A 15,941-nucleotide genomic window follows, 5' to 3' on the forward strand; every position below is an offset into this window, starting at 1 on the left:
CCGTGGTCCTCTCTCTGTCCAGCTGCACTGGCTGCAAAAACTAACTTCTGCAGGTGCCTGCCGCGCCCTCCTCCCGCCGCCCCCCCAGATCTGTGAGCAAGAGGAGGGAGTGGAAAACCTAGAACCCGACTCCAGTTAGGCCTGGGGTCATCCTGGGACCGGGAGAAAGCAGGTTAGGGCGGACACCTGAACTGCCAGGTGCGTGCTCCGAGAGAGCGAACATCTGGGGAGGTGCAGGCTGAGGACAGGCGCCTCCCCGCCCTCCCTCACCCCCCCCCCTCCGTGCTGAGGTTTTTTGCCAGCCCCTGCGCCGGTTTGGTCAGTGGTCTGCGGGGGCTCACAGCTGGCTCCCTGGGCTCTGGGGAGAGGCCTCCCCTCCAGGGACTCTGCTGCTGGGAGATGGTGGAGAAGTAGGTTTGAGGCAGGTGCCCAGATACTTAGCTCGAGGTGAAGTCCTGGGGGAGGGTTTGTGAAGGGAGCTAGAGAACCAGGAGGACCTCTGGTGAAGAGGATGAATTGGTGTCTTATACGTTAAAAGTGGAGCGGATACAGGGGCCAGAATTCAGAGGAGAAAATGAAAATGGACGTTTCTCTTTCTTGCTTTATTGGGAATTTTCCTTTCTTAGGAGATGTCTCTGAAAAGGAAACCTAAACTGGGACTCAGCTCAGGATGCTCCCGTGAGGCCCTGGGGCGTCTGGACTTCTGAGACTTAAGGGGAATTTGTTCCCTTTCTGTGCATTGGGCTTAGGGCTCCCACCTACCACTTTTGTCAAAGAGAAATGGCAAGAAAATAAACAGCTTGATATCTGTCATTACCCATCCTGGGATCTTGGGTTCTTGCAAATGTTGTTGGGTAGATATAAGTGAGCCAGAGTAGTTACCAAAGCTCTGCCAAGGAGCAAGGGACTCTGTGAAGTGCCATAGACTGTTTCTCTGCCGTAAGACAGCAAGGCCTGTATCACACAACACAGTTGGGACCTGCCCTGCTCTTAAGATGTCCAGAGAAAAGGAGAGCCCACACACCCAGTCCTGGGCACTGCTGGATTATTATGAAAAATTTTAAAAACCTAAACCTCTTCTCTCACCATCAAAAGGAGAGATCTGGCCCTGGCCGGTGTGGCTCAGTTAGTTAGAGCATCATCTTGTACACCGATTGATGGTTCTCTCTCACATGATTGGTGTTTCTCTCTCACATGGATGTTTCTCTCTCTCTCTCTCCCCCCCGCCCCCCTTCCTTCTTCCCTCCTGCCTCTCTCTCTTTCTAAGTCAATAAGCATGTCCTTGGGTGAGGATCTTAAAACACACACACACACACACACACAAGATCTGTATAGAAATCGAAAACGTTTCTCTTTTTATTCATTGGTAGTATCATTCATTAGTCTTCCTTAAACAACACAAAACTATGTCCATGTTTTTTAACTTTTCCTCAATGGCCATATTTCCTGTTTTCTTCACTTTTGTGTTTTTCTGTTTGAAACAAAAGTGCTCTTGACATAAATACATGCTTTGGTTGGGACTTTTACATATAGTAATAATTTCATTCTAAACTAATCAGTATGAATGGAATTTGTGGCAGAAAATCTTATAAGTGATTATATCCATTTTTGTTGGGTGCAAGTCTGTGTGCATTCCTTCCTGCATGTTTCCAGATTGTTTACTGTATTTTCAGTGGTTGGAATTAATGGATAGCTTTTGAATTTCCAGGATTGTTCCTTTATTTTTCTTAAATGAAGTTCTTGTAGCCTTCAGGGATATTCTGTTTCTATCACAAGGTTCCCAAAATAGCCATTAGTGAGTTTGCTCTTTGGCACCTGTTCATTTCTTAGTTCCTGCAAGAAGCTTGGCTCAGCTCAGTTGATTGGACTATATCAAGTTTTTAAAGTTCATCTTCCATCAAGCTCTTATTATCCAGTTTCATCTTTTATCCCTTGGCTGTCTCCCTAACTCCCTTAGGAATATCAACCCTTTCCATTTTCATGGGAACTGTTGATATGAATTTGTTCCAGGTCACAATTTGGGTTCGCAGCAAAAATGCTTTCAGAACAGACAGCAGCCCTAGGGCCAGGATGGGAGTCGATGAATGTCCAGCTGGATGGAGCAGAGCCCCAGGTGGAAAGGGGAAGCCAAGAGGAGGGGCCATGGAGAATGGCACCAGGGCCCCTGGAACACCTGTGCTGTGACCTGGAAGAAGAGCCACAGTCCCTTCAGGAAAAGGGTGAGAGTCTGGAGGATGTGGGTGTGGGGAGCACAGTGCAGAGTAGTCCCCTAATCTCTGTTCAGAAAGTAGAGTTGAAAATCCCCAGTTGCCTTGAACTGAACAGCATAATCAATATCACAGCTAGTCCATTCTTCCTTAGCCCTGGTCACAGGAATGTAAGGAGCTCCTGTATTCCGCATGCCGCACAACTGGGTTTTCTCCATTTCTTACATAGCCACTCCCTCCACATGCTGCAAGTGCATCTTGGTGGCAGCAAATGTGGTAGACTAAGGAAGTGACAGCAACACTGATTACTATTGGAGAGCACACCCAGTAAGATACACTTTACAAGATGAAAATTACATTTATTGATTTATTTATTTATTTATTTAAAATAGATTTTATTGATTTTTTACAGAGAGGAGGAAGGGAGAGAGAGAGAGAGTTAGAAACATCGATGAGAGAGAAACATCGATCAGCTGCCTCCTGCACATCTCCCACTGGGGATGTGCCCGCAACCCTGGTACATGCCCTTGACCGGAATCGAACCTGGGACCTTTCAGCCGCAGGCCGATGCTCTATCCACTGAGCCAAACCGGTTTCGGCGAAAATTACATTTAAATAATATAAATTTATACCATAGCCACTGTGGTAGAGATGGATGACAGGAAAGATCTACTAAAAGCCACTCAATACTCTTACCGAACATTTTGAGCGAAGGTCTCTTCTTCTATATTTCTGCATTTGAATTTTATCAATGGGCATAGATAGAGAAAAACCATGACCCTTAAGCCCCTCTAAAATGGGGCCTAGGCTCTTATTGGGAAAGGATGAATGGTACACCTCTAATGGTTCCTTTCTCCCCTCACCAGCTCAGTCGGCTCCCTGGGTTCCTGCCGTTCCCCAGGAGGGGAGCACCGGAGATTGGGAGATGGCAGCTGCACTTCTTGCAGCCGGATCACAGGTGGGCTGTGTGCTGCCTTGGCCTCTCCCAGGGGTCTCATCACTGCTGCCTTTCTGTAAGCCTTAGCGTCCTCCCACTGAATTGTTATTTCACATGATCACGAATAGTATGTTCATCTTATAAGCGAATAGATTCTATCCCTTTCCAAGAGGCTCAAGATATCCTTTAAAAATGAATGAAGATATAACAAGAAAAGGAGAATTCCTAGAAGTTAGGTGTGTTGTTGTTTTTATTAAATGGCTGTGCTATCCACAGGGAGATTTTAAGAACAATTCATTAATATTCTTTAAGAGATAAATTTGTGAAGATTAGGAAAAGAGAACCTGAAGGAAGCTTGGAAGAGCATAAAGTGGGCAAGATTGGGTGGGTGATGGGGCATTTATGGAAAAGGGCAGGAAGAGACTAAGGCACATGTGCAGGCCATAATGCTACTAAATGGCAGAGCTAGGAGTTATTTGGCTCCAGAATCTGGACTCCTAAACACCATACTATGCTGCCTCAAAAGATAAGGACATGGCATGGTGGTGGGTGTGAGGGTGAATGTTTTATCTATATCCTTTTAAAAAAATTTTTTTCTTTATTGATTAAGGTATTACATATGTGCCCTTATCATATCGATATCATTTTGTGCTGATAGAAAAGGATGGTTTAAGTGGAGGAAGGAGAGCATAATACACAAATTTTTCAATGGAAATAATAAGGCCGGTGAGAAGAGACTGGGCAGACACTTACAGTTAAACAGAGAGAGCAATGATTTTCTGGTGTCTCCGACTTTTAGTCCCATTTGGGAGACACCTCTGGAGACACTAACCTCACTGACCATTACCTTTACCCCTCTCCTCATTTCCCCTTCACCCAGGGGCCACTGGGTAATTATTTTTCCAGACATTCTCTTGCCCTCTCTCTTCTACTGCCCCATCCTTTTATATTGGGATCACATTTTCCTTAAGGAGCAGCTGGTGACAGGTGATGCTACATTTTGTTTCAGGGCCTGGTAACCATCAAGGACGTGTCCCTGTGCTTCTCTCAGGAGGAGTGGCGGAGCCTGGACCCTTCTCAGACAGACTTTTATGGAGAATATGTCATGCAAGAAAACTGTGGGATAGTGGTCTCTCTAAGTAAGCATGATCCTCCCCAGCCACTAAAAGATTGTCCTCTGGGAGGCTGAGCCCTGTGCTTTAAGCATATTGGATAGTGTCTATCAAGGGTTCTTCACTTGTCAGGGGATCTGTCTTCCTTCCACCAGAAAAAGAGCACTAGGTCTAATTCAAGGAGAATAGAAGTGAGGCATCATTTTTAAAGACCGCAGCAAAATAATGCTGAGTCATGGAGAAGAGAACTTTAGGCTCCTCTCCGTTGGGAATTGGCAAGTTCTTACAAAACAGAGAGCAGGACATCTAAGAGATAGAACTGAGTCCTGGGAAACTCAGAAACCTTATAGGGAATGATGGGAGTTGAGGAGGGGGAGGGATGGAGAGATAGCTGTGTTGGAGCTAAATAAATGAAGTTGTGACCAAAAAGGACACTTGGGTTGGAAATATTTGAAATATAAGTGGCAGAGAACACACACATTGGGGAATAGTGTGTGATTTTCTGGCGGCGGGGGGGGGGGACACACACATAAGAAGAGCAACTTAAAAAATGGGAGGGGATGAGGAGGGTGAAGCTTGTATCTGGCCTTTTATCTAGAGTTCTAAGGACTAATATAGGAAACAGCTTTTCTCAGAAATATAGAATTACATTTGTACTAATTGACATCCCTATTTTCCTTTCCCATGGGCAGGATTTCCAATTCCTAAGCTGGACATGCTTTCTCAACTAGAAGGAGGGGAAGAACAATGGGTCCCTGACCCACAGGACTTAGAGGAGAGGGACATCCTGAGGGTAACATATACAGGTAAGAACCTAGAGTGGACTTTCAGGCATGGCCTTCATCCCTCTTGGAATGTGATCCTTCCATGTCCCTCTAATCCTTCCTCTGCCTTGGAGAACTGTAGAATCGAAAGATTTAGAGGTCTTTTATTTCAAAAGCAGGACAGTATAGCGGAAAGGTGTTAGAAGGCAGGTTTCTGGAGTTAAACTTTGTGGATTTGAATTCAGGACCTTGGAAAAGTGATTAACCTCTCTTTGGGTTCCTCATGTATACGTTATTGTGAGATTTAAATATGTTAACATAATAAAACAATACCACCAGGTACATAAAAAGCACCCAATAAACACTAGTTGCTGCTATGACTGTTGGTGGTGGTGTTGTTCAGCTTCCCACCTCTTACAGAAAGGGCTGCTGCAGTGTCTCTGGTATTGCTGACAGGTGGCCGGCCAGCCCGCGATGACTGCAGCACATTCCTTAACTCTCCATTTATGCTTCGGCAGGAAGATGGTAATTAATAGTAAAACTCAGTGGTAAATAAGCAACAGTAATAAATAAATCACAATAGCACAGACCATTTACTAAGTGGTTACTATGTGCAGGTACTGTGCTATCTATCTTAAATTATTTACATTTTACAAAAGAAATGAAGACTAACAGAAATTAAGTAGGAAAGCTGAGATTCTAAATTAGGTAGTCTGTCTCCTAAGCTTAGGCTTCTAACTTCTACACCTCTTGCACTGTCTTGTACAACATTAAAATCTGTTCTCTCAGTCTTTGTTGGGTGAGGTTTAGGCCCTAACAGACATCATATAACCTCACCTGTGACTTGGGGTCCTGAGGTCCTCTCTGGTGACTCCCATCTTGGGGTTGGTATTTTCCCTTCTCCACAGGAGATGGAAGTGAGCATGAGGGGGATACCCCTGAACTAGAAGCAGAACCTCCCAGAATGTTATCTAGTGTGTCTGAAGATACTGTTCTCTGGAACCCGGAGCAGGAGGAGAGCTGGGATTCCATGCCCAGAAGCTCCAGAGGAATGCTCCTGGGCCCACCATTTCTTCAGGAAGAGAGCTTCTCAAGTCTTCTGTGTAGCACAGAGATGGATTCCCTGTTAAGACCACACACATGCCCCCAATGTGGGAAACAGTTTGTGTGGGGCTCCCACCTTGCCAGGCACCAGCAAATTCACACCGGGGAGAGGCCCTATAGCTGCCTCAAGTGTGAAAAGAGCTTTGGGCGAAGACATCACCTGATCCGGCACCAGAAAACCCACATGCATGACAAGCCCAGCAGGTGTTCTGAGTGTGGCAAGAATTTCCGATGCAGCTCCCATCTGGCCAGCCACCAGAGAATGCATGCGGAAGGCAAATCCTGCAAAGGTCAAGAAGCTGGAGAGAGCCCTGGGGCTAGGAAACGGCAGCACACCCCACCGGTGCCAAAGTGCCACGTGTGCACCGAGTGTGGGAAGAGCTTTGGCCGACGGCACCACCTGGTGAGACACTGGCTAACCCATACTGGGGAGAAGCCCTTCCAGTGCCCTCGCTGTGAGAAGAGCTTTGGCCGTAAACATCACCTGGACAGGCACCTGCTGACCCATCAGGGACAGAGTCCCAGGAGCAGCTGGGACCGAGGGACATCTGTCTTCTGATTTCTGTTTTTGCTGTAGCTGTGGTCACATCTATCAGCTGGTGCTGCCAGGAGTCTCTGCCAGAGCTGCCCCTCTCCTGCCCCCGATGGCCAGGATCATGAGCCCTGGCCTCATCCCTAGAAAGATGAGGTTTCAGCATGGGCCAGAGCATTTTTCACCACTTCTGTGAGATACCACATAAAATAGAGTTCTTTGGGCAAAATTTTTGGGAAACAATGCTTACTGCATGGGCTGATATTCAGCCTGAGCCCATTCTCAAGGGTACAGTGGTACAGGCGGTTTATGGCTGAGGTCCATTCTGATGTGATTGGAGCCTATGCCATACCAATTGTTAAATATTTTTAGTATCACCACTATATACTATAACTCTTATATTCTCTTTACATTATATATGGAGAGAGAGAAAGACCATGTTGGCATATTAAAGGCTCTGAAAATGTATGCAGTGAAGCAAATTTTAAGCCTCTGAATGCAATGTTTCCTAAATGTATTTGACCTCAGTATTCTTTCTATCTCACATCCCACAGAACTGGTGACTCCATGAAACGCTCTGATAACACTGGGTTAGAGTAATGAGGAAATAGAAAAGAGACCCCTTTTTTTATCCAAGTGAAAGCTGAAGGGCAGCTCTCATTCCTGTGTGGGTCCATCACCTTTTCCCCAATCATCCAAATATACATCCACACCTCTCAACCCCACCTGATGAAAAATAGAAATAATAACCTTTTCACCCATGATTCCTAGTTCTTTATCCTGCACATATGTATATCCAGCTGAGAGATCATACTACCATGCTAAGAGATGGACCTTATACTCACAAGTAATCCAGACTCACACAGAAGAAAAAACTTCATCTCCTTGGACAGTCCCCCTCTTCTCTTGACTGTGTCTTTATGTGTCGATGTGTATCTGTGTGCAGGGTCTTTGAAGAGAGCATGCAAAGTGCAAACTGTAAAAGCTAGATTTTCTAGGGGCTGTGTTCTGGTGATGAGGGTAGTGGGGATTTTATGGGGTTTTGTTTTGTTTCAAGATAGGAAATAAGCTGATCTATTAAGGGAGCCCTAGTGGAAAGGATTATGTGATGGGTAGTGTTGTGGAAATTGAGGTATAAAGACTTCTTGAATGTCACTGAGATCAAGACCAGTGGATATATATTCCATGTCCGAATCTCTGGGCCACAGATTCTTTTTGCTTGAGGGGAGAGAGAAAGAAACATCCTCAGTGAGGTGGGCTCTTTCTTGTTGATTTCAAGCAAGATGCATATAGAAGCTTTATGCTGAGTGAGGGTTTTTTTGTTATGTGGTGTGTTTTCTTGTCTTGTTTTAAGTGCTGAGAAATTAGGGCAGGAATCACAGTGCTTACAGGTTGTTTTCATTACTCTTGTTTGACTTTGATGGCCTCATCAAGGGGGCAGAGTTATTCTTGAGGATCTTATTCTCTCCGAAACAGAACTTTAGGGGAAATGGCTGTGGTTTAGTTTTGCAGCTGATGCAGGGTAATGAGCTTTCCAATTGCTTTTCCTCACAATTCTGGGAAAGTGACCATGCTAAGACTCTTAACTCCAGGACTTGCATAATATTCTAGCATCTGTGCGTTGATGAGTTGATCATTGTTTCTCTTTATTGATGATGTGTTAATACCAGTGTTATAATTTAAAAATTATCTTGTATGTAAGAGCAGTTTGGGATTAGGGAGGGAGAGGCGTGGAGTGGAGCAAAGAGGATGAAAGTCAGTATTTTTCTCTTTAATGCTTAAATTCTGGTTTTTCCTTAATAGACTTATCTTTCAACCACAGTTGGTGGAATTAACCAGAGAGGTAATAAAGTGAGCTGTAACAGTCTAATTTCGTGACTGTCCCATTTGCTTAGGGAACATGGGGTGAATCACAGCTCCTCAGAGCCCTGGACCCATATGGACTTGAAAATAGGTCATTTTGCTGAATGGGCTTCTTAGAGTGGATATGACTTGATCAGCCCAGTCCCTGACTTCTGCTGCTCAGAGCAGTCTTCCTTCTTTGCCTGGAATGCACTTCTCTTGCTTGTATTGATATGACTAGAGCAAAATGGCCAGTCCTTTGTAAGGCGCCTTGTTCTAGGTTCTCATAGACAGGAGTGTTCTAGGATCAGTATTAGGAGATGCCCCAAGGAATAGAAAAGTATTGCCTTCCAGGAGTAAAACTGGACTATGCCATTTCTTTTACCCTCTCACTCCGCCTCATTCATTCATGCAAATCAGCTCTATTAAGCAGTGGTTCAGAACCTGTTTTGGATCACATACTGTTTTGAAGATCTGATAAAAACCAGGAACTCATTTTTGAAGAAATATACATTAGCAGTTCACTCAGTTTTTCATACACATTTAGTCTACCCATGGAATCACTTAAACTGGGGTCAAAGAAAGGTCATTATAGTATATTTATGTCAAGAAGTACAAGGCAATGGTCACTAAATATTTTAAGGAATGAGATACCAGAGGCAGTAGGATATAAGAATAGTCTGGTCTATAATGACTAGAAGGGTATTGCTTACAATCCACTCTATTTTTTTCTTAAAGATATGGTATACTAACAAATCCAGCTCCTCACAAACATTGTTTTAAAGACTTGTAGGAGGTGACTCTCCATACTATCAGATCACACTCTTAGTAATTAGATGTTAACCTCCAGCCTGTAATCTGTTTTAGTAATTGTAAGGCTAGAAAGTGAAGCCCCTAAAGTGTAGGTGCAGTCGTAGCACCCAACTGAAAGGCATCATGGAGTCTAAGGGTCTTCTGCAGAAGGGGCATCCCTTTAGGTCATTTCCGGTGTACCACTCTTCTTCTCTACCTCGGTCCAACACCACTTCCTTTGGACAAAAAATAAAATAAGCAACAGCCATCATATGGGCAAGTAGATTTGAATGATTTTTTCCACAGGGAATCAGCCTCAAACTCCCATCTTCCAACTGCCTCTGCCACATGTCCATCCTAACTGCTTTAAATAAAAAATGTCTCTGTGTTCTCTCTGGGCAGAATGTAAAATAGGGAGGTCCCATATAAGAAACCTGTCACCTTTTCCCCTCTGTGGTACCTCTATTCAAGGCGCAGGTATCTTCCCCTTTGCATCCCATCAAAGTATCTGTAAAGAATCCCTTACACAGGAGAATGTGACCCAAAGTGTTAGCTTTACCCAGATCTGTTTACATTTTAAGTGTTCTGATATCTGGTAGTGGAAGTGGAAGGAAAATCTTTTCCCCTGTTAAAATGATGTTATGCCTTTAGGGAGCTGAAGGTGTGATATAATTTGGGACAAAATCCTTCCCTTTCCAGCACTTGTGCAATCAAACTGCTGTTATCTATTTATATCAAGGATAGGGTGAGCCCTGACGCAGAACCATGGGTACCAGAACCATGGGTACCAGAACCATGGATGGGAGTGAGTGGGACTAGGCAGTAACAGAAAAGTAAAATCTATTCTCTTAGACCCCTTAGAGATCCTGAGCTGGCAAAATTTTTCTTTTCCCTGGAATGCTCTAATAGGCCTACGCTCTCAAAATGTGTGATCTTTGGTCCAGCAGCATCAATATCATCTGGCAGCTTGTTTTAGAAATGCAAATTCTCAGGCTCTACCCCAAACACACTGAATCAGAAACTAGGGATGGGGTAATGCAGGGGAGCCCAGCAATTAGTCTTTCAGCCTCTCTTTCTGGATCTCTGAGGTATGCTCATGTTTAAGAACCTCTGGCTCAGAGATTCAAATTCCATTTCAATCAGCGGTACAGCACCCTCTTCAAATGGGGAAAGAGGGGATCTTTACATATGTTGTCAGATTGATTTTCTGCAGCCTCTCCAAGCTAGTTGTTTTTCGGTTCTATTCCTCTTGAGTTCCAAGGCCTTCCTTCACTCTTTAATCAATGAAAGGACTGGGTCAGTCACCAGTTTCAGAAACTGGTGGGGCAACTACCACGTTGCTGTGATTGATTGGGGCTGGAGCTTCTAAAGTGGACACAGGATTTGTGGGTCCAAAAACCTGAAAGGACAAAAGGAACAGACACACCAAAGGGGAAATCCAATGTAAAGCTGAAAAACTGACAACCAAGGAAATGGTCCTCCTTTGCTAGTTATCTGGTCCTTTTCTGGGCCTTATAGTTGCCCTAGAGGCAGACTAGGTGGACATTCAGCACAGAGGTAGGGAGTAAAGCCAACTGTCCCAAGCCCTTAATCCAAGTTTTCCAACTTCAGAATGCATGGGAGAACAATAAGGTGCTATGTAAGGAATTTCTAACCAGGATTTGGTCTACTGTATGGGCACGGGCAGCAGAGAATCAGGGAGCCCTGAGGACATAAGAGGGAACCAGGCTCATTTAGTAAGATGTGACTCCAGGGAGATTTGAACCCAGACTCTACTAGGTAGAGGTTATAACCCATTAAGCCATGGCACCTATGTCAAGAATGCATTCTCCTGCCCTGGTCAGTATGGCTCAGTTGGTTGGGCACAGAAAGGTTGCCAGTTCGATTCCCAGTCATGGCACATGCCTGGATTGTAAGCTCGATCCCTACAGGGGATCGTGTAGGAAGCAGTTGATTGCTCTTAGGCTCTCACATGAATGTTTCTCTCTCTCTTCCCTTTCCCCCTTTCTCTCAAAATCAGTAAAAAAAAAAACAACTTTAAAAATTGTCTATTTAAAAAACACTACATTCTCCTACTTTGAAGATTCTGTCCAATTCAGGCTTCAGGAAGGGATCATTACCTCCTCCAGCTCCTCTCCTAGGCCTGCTCATGAGGACAGGCTGAAATGAAAGTTGCAAACCTGCCACCCCTATGGGAATCTCCAAGGCTAAAAGGTTAGAATGAACCTACCTCTCTTTGGGGGAGGTGATCAGCCCCTCTCCCCTAAGGCAGAAAAGAGCTTGGCTACTGCTTTCTTCAGCTCCAGACCTCAAGCTCTCTCCCTTTTTCCCTTCCTGTCAGCACTTCCATATTCCCCAAAAAAGAGCTCATCCCCCACTCTTTTTTAAAGGACATGTTTTATTTATTTATTTATTTATTTATTTTAAAATTTTATTTTAGAGAGAGAGGGAGAAACATCAATGTGAGAGTGAAACATCGATTGGCTGCCTCCACACACGCTGACCTGGGACCGAACCCACCGCCTGGGTAAGTGCCCTGCCTGGCAGGGAATCAAACCTACAACCTTTTGGTATATGGGACAACGCTCCAATCAACTGAGCCACACTGGCCAGGGGAGCTTCCTACACTCTTAACTCCCACTTCTCTTTTTCAGATTGATTGGTTTGGTTCAGTATTTTGTTTTGTTTTGTCTGGGAAATATCACACCTTCCTGAAGGTGTTTGTTCTTCCCAATCCCTGTCTTCCTTCCATCATAGTTCCTCTCTCTTGTCCAGTTTCTTTTCTATCAGCCTTAAGCCTACTAAGCAGGGTCCATTCCATATATTTCCCACTTTCTTTTCTCAAATTCTTGGCTTGGCTATAGCAGCTCAGCTGCCATCTCACCGTTCTGCATCTCTCTCTCATATCCGGACTTAGCCAAAGTTGCTGGTACCATCAGCTCCATTCCCTACAGGCTCTTCTTCCCTTGATGTAACTTTTTACTTTTCACTATTTTGATTTACTCAGTCCCTTTTTATCTCTTGTGGCTCCTGAGAACTAGTTCCAATTCTACAAGCCATTTTTTGAACTCTTCGCTACATGGTAGGCACTGGCTGTTCCAGGCCTGGGGGATTGTGATCATGGACCTGTACTCAGCATGTTCCTCAGCGGAGCCCTCTCCTGCCATCACTTTCCTGCCATGCCTCATGACACTGTGCTCCAAGGTGCTCTTTTCCAGGAAGCATTGTGGGTATATGCCTACTTGCCATCAAGCCCAATTGCTCCGTGCCTGCCAGATTTCTAGCAATTGTCTGACTTAATTCCCTCAGATGGACTGTGAACTTCCCACAGATTACTCAGCGAAGGACCTTCGTCTGTATCCTTAGGGATCTATAATACGCTCTTTATGATCCCTGTCATTGAATAAAGAATGTATTGACTCAGTCACTGACTTCCTTTGTTGGTCCTCTCCTCTACTCTCCCCCCATTCTCAGCAATTCAGTCCTGATTAAAAAACCAACACAAAAACTGCAATAGAGTAGGGACCCGAGACAGATCAGGGAAATCCCAGGGGAAGTAGGGCAGCCATGTGTAAGTCCCCTCACTGTCCTTCCTGAAATATAAACCTTCAAGGCATCACAACATAGGCCTCTCTGCCTCCCTCCTGAAGTCCTGGCTCCCAGATGTCACTCCCCAGTCGGGGATTCAACTCATCTTGGAGACTGAGGTAGCAGAGCATAGAGCTGGGCCAGGCTTAGGGGGAGGCCAGGTCAGGTGAGTGAGGAGGGCTTAGGGCACAAATTTAAGGAAGCCCTTGGTCTCGGTTATTCAAGTGCCAAGTCTCCTCTTGGGAGACCCTTAGAGTGCTGAGCCCTTAAAACTTAGACAGCCGAGTCTGGAACCAGCTGGTGGTGGTGACTGCAAAATGACACCCCAGGCAAATTCACAATATTTTATTTGAGGATAAAAAAAAAAAAGTCAATTTCTGAATTGTACATTTTCTAAACATTAGCTTTTTCACTTAAGATCTAAGAGATTGAGATGAAGGTGAAATTAAATAATGCATGCAAAAGCACAATCATCTTATAAACGAAAAAGCTGTAATTGATGATTGCGTGGACATTTCTACACAATTTATATGATTCTGAAAACAAATACAAAAAAGTTATGGAGTCTAATTTCTGTGTCTCCTCTACAATTCCCATCACCTTCCCCTCACAACAGAGGACCAGTTTTTTGTGTATCCTTTCAAGTTTCTTTATTCAATACAAAGAAATACATTTTTCCTTCATTGGTATGGTCGTCTTGTTTTTTCCCCCCACTTAATGTATCTTGGGGAGCTTGTCATAATAATACATAGAGAACCTCCCTTTTTTTCTTACAGCTTCAGGCTATTTTACTGGAGGGAAGTTTCATGCTTTAACCAATCTCCTCATGCTATTTAGATTATTTCCTTTTTTGTTGTTGTTGCTGCAATGCTGCACTAAATACATTGAACATAAATATTTTCACCAATGCACTAATATCTAAAAGATAAACTCCCAAGTGTAGTTCAGCTGGGTCAAAGGATATCTGAATTTGCAATTTGGAAAGCCAAATCCCCTCCATTGGGGTGGCAGAGATTTACACGCCCACTAACACTGTATGTGAGTGCTGGTTTCCCCACAGCCTCACCAATGGAGTAGGTTCCTAAACATTTTTGGATTAAAATTATTGTTTAATGTGCATTTATCTTAGGAGTAGAATTGCACATTTTTCATGTGTTTAAAGGCCATTTGTATTTTGTTAACTTTTTTTCAATAACCATTGAATATTTGATGCTAAGAGCATTTAAGTTTCATTACAACTCTAAAGTCCAACAATTTTCTTTCTTTTTTTTTTTAAAGTCCAACAATTTTCTGATCATCATTGCACTGGGCTTTTGAGATAAAAGGGAAGCAAAGAATTGAGGTCACGGATGTTCCATTTACTCTGACTGAAGTTAAATGCCCAAATATGCCACTATATTGTGAGCAATGATAAGTGGGGATTATGTTTTATCCATCTTTATTCCCAGCAAAAGGCCCCGCATATTGCAGGACTTAGTCATAGTGAACACTAGTGATGAGATCAGCTATTCTTGGGAATTCCTCCCACAGAAGTACCCAGCTAGGATTAGGATCTAGATAATTTTGATAGTCTGCCAATGAGTTAAGGTTATTTTTCTATTTCATCAGAGCACAGCCACCCTAAAGCTTAATGAAAAATAATCAGAAATGATCATTGTTAGCTATATAAGATCAGGGTCTGTCATTTAATAAATTTGGTAAGTTTACTAATAAATGAAGAAATCATAATAGAACACAAGTGTGATGTTCTTAAGAAATCTAGAAAACAAATTGTTACCAGTGTTCTTTCCTACCAATCTTAGGGGAAAAGACGTCCTAATTCTAGACCATCTGGTTCTTTAGGTAAAAATAACTGGGACACTAAAGGGGCAATACATGTGGCTATCATAAGAACACTTGATTAAGTTTGTTCTAATTGTGTTTCTCACTGCCTCTTTTAGATGGCTCTCTAGTCTTTTTTCTTTAAATTTTTATATTTCAATTACAATACAATTCAATATTACTATATAATAGTTTCAGGTGTGTAGCAGGGTGGTTAGATATTTATATAATTTATGAAGTGATCCCCCTGATAAGTAGTACCCACCTGGCACCCCATACGTAGTTATTACAGTATTATTGACTATATCCCCTATGCTGTACTCCACAGCCCCATGACTATTTTGTAACTACCAATTTGTACTTCTTAATCTCTTCAGATGGCTCCCTATTCTGATTCTGTTTCTGCTTGCTTCATTCTGCTGCTCACAGACAATGTAAGAGCACATATGCCTAATTACAGCAGGGGGAAATTTTAAAGTTCAAATCATCTATGAATGAGATATCAGACTCTTCTGGGAAAAGCTGATTTGGCATACTCTGCAACAAGCTCTCAGGTTGTTCTCCCACTTTCCCACCTCTCACCTTCACTCACCTCTTTTCAGGAAAAGCACCTCTAAGGTGCTTCCCTTTCCCCCCACTCCTTTGGCTTCAGCTGGAAACATCATTTCCCTGAATCAACTACTCTGCTGTTTCCCTTCCTAGCAACCCTCTACCCCACAAGGCTTCTTCCAGAACCTTGGCATATCTGGATAGTGTTCCAATGAACTGAGCTACCTGGCCAGGGCTCCCTAGGAATCATTTCTGTGTCCTGTCATGGCCGATGGCATGAGAACTACTCCCATCTATTCTTAACTCCCACATTCAGAACTAAAAGGAATCATACATTTGCTCCATATTTTATATATAGTGCTCAATACATGTTGTTTTTTCAGAAAAGCAAAAGAACTAGCTATTCATTATCTAACCTTCCCCATCTCCTTGTGTTTCTGATAATGCATTCTAGAATAGTTTACTCTCTAGGAGTTGGTACTTTCCCAGTTGAAAATTCCCTTATTGAATTTTGTCAATCAAAGCATATGTGATATTTAAGTCCTTCTTATTCTACTGACACTTAAAATCATCTTAGTTCAATACCAATTTTTCTTTCTCTTCCTTCTCTCTCTCTCCCCCCTCTTCATATCCTTTCCTTTTCCTTCCTTCCTTTCCTTTTTCCTTCCTTCCTTCCTCCTTCCTCTCTTTCTC

The 15,941-nt window shown here is 43.4% G+C and overlaps 1 protein-coding gene across 1 annotated transcript; it reads left to right on the forward strand.

Moving 5' to 3' along the window:
• Nucleotides 1-1,718: 1,718 nt before the first annotated feature.
• Nucleotides 1,719-12,721, forward strand: ZNF641 (zinc finger protein 641). Its single transcript, XM_006755490.2, has 5 exons — nt 1,719-2,219; nt 3,074-3,165; nt 4,154-4,283; nt 4,949-5,062; nt 5,929-12,721. Exons 1-5 carry the CDS (start codon nt 2,036-2,038, stop codon nt 6,681-6,683), a joined length of 1,275 nt encoding a protein of 424 aa, XP_006755553.1. The 5' UTR covers nt 1,719-2,035; the 3' UTR covers nt 6,684-12,721.
• Nucleotides 12,722-15,941: the final 3,220 nt, after the last annotated feature.

This window comes from Myotis davidii, unplaced genomic scaffold (assembly GCF_000327345.1).
Source record: "Myotis davidii unplaced genomic scaffold, ASM32734v1 scaffold290, whole genome shotgun sequence".
Lineage (NCBI taxonomy): Eukaryota > Metazoa > Chordata > Mammalia > Chiroptera > Vespertilionidae > Myotis > Myotis davidii.